This window comes from Melopsittacus undulatus, chromosome 7 (assembly GCF_012275295.1).
Source record: "Melopsittacus undulatus isolate bMelUnd1 chromosome 7, bMelUnd1.mat.Z, whole genome shotgun sequence".
Lineage (NCBI taxonomy): Eukaryota > Metazoa > Chordata > Aves > Psittaciformes > Psittaculidae > Melopsittacus > Melopsittacus undulatus.
Genome location: NC_047533.1, coordinates 62014133 through 62022370, shown reverse-complemented (window position 1 = coordinate 62022370; position 8238 = coordinate 62014133). Strand labels below are relative to the sequence as shown.

Below are 8238 nucleotides of genomic sequence, written 5' to 3'. Positions count from 1 at the left end.
CCTTGCTATGTGCTGGTTACTGTGCATAGGAAGATGTACTTGTCACTTTTCAGAAGCTGAGACTCCTGGTAGGGAATACATGACACAGGCTGAAAATTAGAGGGGGGAATTAGAAAAAAAAACCCATCCAAACCCAAACATTTTGTGCTTGTTATGCAAAATGATGTTTGTGTTGCTTTCATTATGGGGCCAGAGATTGAATCCCACCGCCTGGGGATTACAGTCTAATGTGTGCTGCATAATTAATGGCAAAGATGAGGCTCCTGACTAGCTGGGATCAGTGGGAATTTGCAGTCTGTGTTAGTCACTGGACAGTGAGCAGCTCTGTGCCTTGGCTGGGGAGCATTTTCACTCTGCTGGATAAAAACCCTGGGGGTTTTAAGCTGATGAATGTTGCTGGTCATTTTTCCAGCTGATCTTCATGGAAGGTTTCCTTCTAATGGCCAGATTTATCTGCCCTGTAATGGAAGTAAGTGTTCCTGCTCCACTGCTTACACTTCTTCTAGCTGGGCCTTTGTAACTCTAGCACAGAAAAGACATGGGGAGAAACTTGGAACAGATATTCTCGTTCTTGTAGCCCATTTCACATTCTTACCTGGTTTGCAATTTAAAGAGTTGCTGACAGAGGGCTTGTGTAGGCCACAAAAGCACCAGTGCTAAACTTGGTTTAACTGGACGTCATCACTGGAGTTTCACCCTTGAAGCTGAATGTACCCTGGGGACATATATTCTGCTCCAGAGTGCAAGAGTGTGCCCTCATCTGTGCCTGCAGGAACCATAGGTAAGTTCAAATAAACTTTGTCCTCTCACTATCTATCTACAATTAAAGTGTTTGTTTTAAAACCTTGTGGCATGGCCTGTTGCACCTAGCAAAACCTCTGAAATGAAAGGGTGGTTTTCCCCTCTTTTGTATCTCAGTAATACTATATTCATCATAAACTCACAGTCACTGTAGATACCTGAAAGAAAGCAGTGTCCCAGCTTGACGTCAGATTACAAGTTTTATTATGCTTTTAAGTAGTGATAGCGTTTTCTTATTTCTAGAACAGCATATGACAGATACATCTGCTTGTAAACATATGGAATGTTTTTCTTAACACTGCTGATTCTCTGCTATTCTTTCCTTCTGACAATTCAGCAAACAGAAGGCAGGTGTGAGGATTTTTGGCAATAAAAAGTTTGTGGAACTTATTAAAAAACAAAATGCAATTAAGTGGTGGTTTTTGTTACACCAGAGTGAGCTGCATGCAGAATTCAATGGGGAATTTTTGAGAGGGAGAGTGCATAGAACAAACCAGGCTTTTATCTCCCCTTGTGTCTTGTAATTACAATTGGAAAAGACCTGACCCTAAAAAGGCAGGTTCATTACTCACTGGGGAAACCTCATGTATATCATTATCATAGATTGGTTTGGGTTGGAAGGGACTTTAAGGATCTTACAGTTCCAACCCCTCTACCAGGGGCAAGGACGCCTGCCATTAGACCAGGTTGCACAAAGCCCTGTCCAACTGGCCTTGAACACTGCCAGGAATGGGGCAGCAACAACTTCTCTCAGCAGCCTGTGCCAGCGCCTCACCACCCACATAGTGAAGAATTTCTTCCCAATAAATATCTAATTCACTGTAAAATAGCAAATCCCTATTTCCATGCTAAAAATTCCACCTTTGGTCAGTGGGTGCAGCAGCTCCAGGTTAATCGAAACTGGAAGCCAGATGGGTCTGGCTGCAAAAGAGTGCTGGGCTCATTTCTCTGCGCGGGATGGAGCTTGTGAATGTAACTGTGTCAGCACTTCATTTGTCAGTTGCAGTTGCTCAGGCTAAGTGAACCAAGTTCCTCATTGTTGGACATTCCTTATGGTTAGTGTGAGTAGCTGCTTTCTGGCTGAAGCCATCCTATTTGTTGCATCTTCCACATGAATAGAGCTTGATGAAACCAAATTTCTAGATGCATGCAGAAAGATGTCCTATTTTACTGTTGGTTTATGTTACTTAGACTTGTTTCTAGATGAGCAGAAACTCATCTCTAAGTACATCACTGCACCAGCACCTATCTGAGATTAAAATGCAAGAAATACTTGCAATCAAACCAGTTTAATTCATGTATATTTGTACAATTTGTATAAAAAAAAGGAAAAAAATAGGTACTTGCAGACATTAACATAAAGACCAAACAATATTTTCTATTTATTTAAAAAGCTTTAAACATACAGAAGCAAACCCCTAATTATAAATGCATCATTATGCATAGATTTTACTGTTTACACCATACTGCTGGCTGCTTTTCTTTTTCATCCAGGAATCTATTTAAACTCCAAGAATTCTTAAACATTCCTCTGAGCTTCCTGGCCTCAGAACTGCTGTCTATCATCTTATCAAGTCATTGACCTCCAGCTGAAAACATTGCTCTAAAAAAAGAAAGAGTCAAATCTTTAATAAACAATTAAAAGTGCATTAACTGTAGAATTGTTTAATTTCATAAATGTTTAAACAAGTCAGTGAAAAACACCACCCTGTGAATTAGCTTTTTGCATTATTGATTGTAAAGTATCTTTTTTTAATAAGATTCTGCTATTGCAAACTTTAGTCTCTTCTAGTTTACTCTGCGCAACCGCTGAGTCGCACGCCGTGTAGTATTCCTGAAATACCCACTGCAGAACATTTAACACTATTTTACATTTTTAACTGTGTATACAATGCGCTTGCTCCATATCCCTGTTCCTTCTTAACACCAAAAGAATTCAGCTCGATGAACAGAAGCCCACTCCTAAAAGGTCTTTTAGGTTATGTCTTGTATTTTGCAGGAGACAAATGCCTATTTCACTCTAAACAAATGCAAAAGAAGGGAACTTCCCCCAGTAGCTAAAAACTAGGGTTGTTGGTTTCTTTCTTTATTTCTTTGCTGTACACAGGTTTAGATAAAAAAAGTGATGGCTATTCTGCTTACGTGTCCTTGCTAAGAGAATACTGCCTCTTACAACATCTATATCCAATTGTATCTATTACTTCAATGATCTCTTGCAAAAAATAATAATCAATGAATGGTTTCATAAACAACAGGTGATTAAAGTAAAGGATTTATTATAATCTGCTTACAGTTGTTTGCAAAGACAGACATAACGTTTTTGCATAAAGATATAAATTGCTTTTTAAAACTAATTTAGTGTGTTTAATTATATGAAGTTTCTGTGAATTATGAATTGTACCAAACCAAGATTAAAAGTAATAAGGTACAAAAATAGGAGCAAACAGACAACAATTTGGACTGGGACAGGCATTTAACAGTGAAGTGTAGAATATGGCTTTGCTAGTTTAATCAAGCAAAGTTACTCTGAGACAGAAAAGGAGGCAGTAACTTTGTTAATATAAAAAGCTGCTGCAGACTGTATTCACCCAGAACCTGGCTTTGAAATTTCCTATTTTAGACTTTAAAAAAAAAGGTAAATGAAAAGATGGATGTAGGACTGTGTCTTTACTGTAAACAACTAGTCTGCATGCTGTGTATCTCATGTTGGAAGTTTGGCTTTCATATTGCTGTGCAGGTCAGTATTGAAAGATCTGCTTATGAATTAGACTTCCAAAATGCAAATAATATATGTATGCATATATTTATATATAAAAAAGTCTCTCTGAATACAGTCTTTACAGATTCCCCATTGCATAAGGCAGGTGTCATTTAAAAAGACAAGTAGCACTGACTGGCTTCAGTGCACCAAAGCGCACCTCAGAATTTGGACTCTGAAAGGGTGTAGAATTCGGCATTCAACCACCTTTTGAAAGAAATGCTACATTCTGACCAGCCAGAGGACAAACTAGTGCTCCAACATACCAGTGGCACCCAGAGAGAACACTACAGGACTCTGAAAAACTATTCTAGTTAAACATGAGCATATGGTAGCAACAGTTGAGCCTCAGAAAAGTTCACCTGTCCTCTATTCTACTCCAAAATTTCGTATTTGCTTATAAATCGTGAAACAATGAAAATCACCTCAAAAAGTTGTTTTTTTTTCTTTGCAGTCTTACTCTAGAGAAAACATTTTTGAGACAAAATCAGACTGACTGAGTTGAACTTGTAGTGTGAACATTTGTCTTCTCAGATGGATTCTGATTATTACAAAAACACTTACAAAATTACACGCGGTTTTAGTTTATCACTAAAAATTCCACTCAGCTTGCCTGCCCTTAGCAGCACCTTACCACCCCTCTCACCAGGACAAATCTGTTCCGTATACTTACTGTAATGATCTGCATGTTCCCTTCATCATAATCAGAAATTGCTCTCCCCCATCTGAAATAATAATCTGACCTTTTAAGATGTTTTATGTATCCAGTATTCAAAGGAAAACCAAACAATCTGGGAAGCCTTAATAAAAAAAGAGAAATCATTCAACATCTTATTCACCCCTGTTCCCCTGAGAGAGAAAGGGAACTGAGGGCAAGAACTCACTATATCATTAAGCTGGCAAAAGCTTTGGAGAGACCGTAATTTGTCTTGTTAAATGAAACCTTGGTAAAATGGCAAACACAACAGAGTGTAGTTTCCTACAGAAATATGAAGCAGGAGTTCGAAGATGTGCTTGAGTCACATACGCTTGCAAGCGAAACAAAAGAGAGAAAAATAGGGGAAATAGAAAGGCTTAAATACAACTCAAAAGGTTAAGTGTGGTTATTTACAACAGATACTGTAGGATGGTAAATTAGATATGATGCTAAAAAAGGCACAGCTTTCCCTTTCTTAAATACACTGTAAACGGTTCATTATGCATGCAGAACATTTCACTTTACAAAAAAATTACCTTGTTTGTTTAGACAAAGATAGTACTTAAATAGTCTCCAGCAAAATAGAGTTCTTTCAAAAATACTTTCCCATTCATCCTATTAACCATTAAAGAGTTTTTTTTGTCTCATTTACAAAAGTTCCTTACACCTTATTTCAGGTCCTTCACAATTTATACATACAGCAATGTACAGTACAGCAAAAGACTGCAAAAAATTATTTGTAAAGCCAGCACAATAGATACTATAAATTGATACCAGGGCATTTGTTTTCACATCTCATCCTTTGTAATTAAATAGTAAATGGACACTTAACACAGTGTATAGCATCTATGATGGGATAACATGGGATAACAAATGCCGCAGGTGGGGATAACAGAGTATTCCACACCAAATGTTCTGTTTTTACTTTACACATTAGGGTTTGTGTGTGTGTATATATGTGTGTATATATATATAGGTTTTGTTTTTGTCTTTTTTTCTTTTTTTTTTTAACAAGAAAAGAATATTAATGCCCCATATTGACTTTACGTTTTATGTGCAAACCAAGGGTAAGCTTTAAAAAGTTCTCATTAGTTCTTGAACCCTTTTAAAACAAGCAAACAATACCAGAAACTACATGGCATATTTAAAACTCCATCTGTTAAAATATCAAAATCAAAGAGTTATTGACTAGATATGGCTTTTCATCCAGAGGAACAGGAACATTTTCTAAGTGTTGTAGGGTTATGGGGTAATTTCCAAGCATCTAGGTCTTGCCAAATGCAAACATCTAGGTCTTGCCAAATCTTGCTTTCCATTCCCCAAACCCTTTGTATGATTTTAGACTATTCAGAGACTGCTGAACAAGTGTAAATAGCATGTTTAAAATATGGTTTCTTGGGTCCTTCATGGGTGTGGAATAACACAGGGAAACTTAAGGCAAAGTTCTTCCATTTAAGACATTTTCTATCACTTCCTGTGAAAGTACAGGGGCTTGGCATTCCCAGATTCCACCTTTGGTAGCTGGTCACTGATGATTTCCACCAGCATGGCTGGAAACTCTACTTTCAGTGCCTGAGACTCTCGGAAGGTGTAGAAGCAGAATTCCAATAAGTCACTAACAAGCTGAAAAACACAGAGAGAAACACTTCTTAGGAAAACCAAACAATTCTGCATGCTTATTGATAATGGACTATTACCGAGAAATGGCATCTCTGACTTGGCAGTCCATTTGCAGGGGTTAAAAAGCAAACAAGAGAACTCAAATCCCAAAGTGCTACTTAAGTCATTAAAAATCAACTAACTAGGAAAACCCAAGATACCACAGATTTCATTTTTCAGCGTAACTGCACTTCTTATTTCATTAACAGGCAACTGGCCACCATGGAGACTACTGGTACTCAACGTCTATGAAAATAAAGTCTTCTGCCCAGAGGGAAAAGAGCAGCCACGAACTATTGTATCTCTAATTCTTAGCTGGATACACACATTCATTCAATCAGATTATCTGGTTAACTTCAGTGCACTCTCCAGGGGCTGCAACCTACAACTGCCAGAGCAGCTGATAGTTTTAGCTCAACTGTCACGCTGTAACATTTTAGGTTTTAGAACATCAAAGGCCTTATGAAACTGTAGATCTGGTAAGGCATTTCTATTTCTGTATAAAGGCATTTGTTTTAAATACACCCTCCCCCCAAGTTTTTTTCTGCTTATTACTCATTAAAATAAAGAGTAGTTAAAGGAAGCATCTCTTTTTGAAAAAAAAACAAAACCAACCAAACCCTAAATTCTCCATTTCCACAGTGGTGCCTAACAGCAGTTTTGCCTTCTCTCAGTAGATTAAGCATGATCCTGAGGACTTTAAAGACAATCTGTTTAGTTTCTCAATGACTTGAGCAGGAAGCTTTGTTCTGCAACACCATGTGCACTGTCCACTGCACCTTTGGCTTCCTCTGGGTGGCAGAGGTGGTCACGGGTGAAACCGTATCTCAGTTCTCCCGAATGGCAACTGACAGCCATTTTGTTATCCTAACAGATGTGGTCTCCAGCTGTGACAGGGATGCAAGCTGAAGGACAAAACGGCATCCAGCTACCAGGAGGTTTTTGCTATGCAGGTAAAAAAATACCATGTGTCTTCTAAGCACCAACAGATTTAGTCTGACTTGTTCTACTTTTTCTCAAGTTGCGGTGTTCCCATTTGTCATTACAGAACTTCACTGTTGTCTACAGGAAACTTAATCACACTACAAGAATGAACATTGATTTTTGCTTTTGAGCATTTTATTTGTTTTTGTCTCTTGTGCTATTTTCTCCACACAAAATTGCAAACTGCAGCTCATCTTTGCTATAGAACAACATGCCATTAGAATGAGAGAACTGTGAAGACCCCTTCCAGCATCACTGCTTGGGGGTAATAAGTAGGTGGATCATGATAAACAGATGTCCCATCCCTGGCAGTGTTCAAGGCTAGACTGGACGGGCTTTGAGCAACCTGCTCTAGTGGAAGGTGTCCCTACCCATGGCAGGGGGGTTAGTTCTGTATGATCTTTAAGGTCCATTCTGACCCAAGCCATTCTATGATTCTATAAAAAATGATAAAAACGTGGCAAAGGAAGCTGATGGCTTGACCTACAAGTACGTAGGCTTTTGCTGGGTTAGGTTTCCATACAGTACCTTGATACAATCAAGCAGTACTTGTTCATGACCTCTAGTAGCAAAAGAATGTTATTTCAAAAATAGTTTTTGTTGCTCTAATCTAAATAAATGCTCTAAAGCCTCACAATATGCTGGACCCTTTGCAATTTTTAAGAAAGGCACAACACAAGAGGCAAGTCAGCTTCTGAAGCACCCATGAATGAAGTGTGTTTGGGTTTCCATTTGTGTATGAATGTCCATTGCAGTTCACCAAATTACTGTGCTGTACAACTGAACTAAAACTAGAGCCTGTGCTATTTAAACATTCAAACATTTGGTGCCTTATGCCCTTGCAAAGGACTTTTAAACCACTTCTGCTTTTGTAGTTTATCAAACACAAGGTTGTTTCAGTTCTTAATGTGTAGAGTTGCACTCTGAAGTAAAGCAGTTAGTTAAAGATAAAACTGGACATCTGGAAGGCAGAAAAGGAAACAGAGGCAGCAACAGACTACCACCCTGTAGCACCATATCTTACTACTTATTTTTCAGGACTTTCACAGCTGTTCCTGCAAGCAATTTATGAACAAGACAGAGAAGTGCTGAGATCTCTCACACACTACTCTCTGCTATTGAGTACTACATGAGCCTGTTTGCTGTCGCTTAGTTCATTCACAACCTGGCATGTCATGGAGCAATACCAGTTAAACAGATGCATGCTAAATAGCATAGCCATAATTTGGTTTGCAAGAGGGGAAAAAATACTGATGTTCAAAGGTTCACTTTACCCATTAGGAGGAAGTTGTTTCTGCATATACTGTATGCCAAAAATATTCCAAACATAACACAAAAG

The 8238-nt window shown here is 38.3% G+C and overlaps 1 protein-coding gene across 2 annotated transcripts in view; it reads right to left on the bottom strand.

The window, feature by feature from the left end:
- Positions 1-2074: 2074 nt before the first annotated feature.
- NR3C2 (nuclear receptor subfamily 3 group C member 2) overlaps positions 2075-8238 on the bottom strand; it is a 208458-nt gene continuing 202294 nt past the window's right edge. For both annotated transcript variants that reach the window (XM_034064607.1, XM_005146571.3), the window contains one exon: positions 2075-5879. In XM_034064607.1, the coding sequence (XP_033920498.1) occupies positions 5724-5879 (156 nt within the window). In that variant the 3' untranslated portion in view covers positions 2075-5723. The remainder of the gene's footprint in view (positions 5880-8238) is intronic.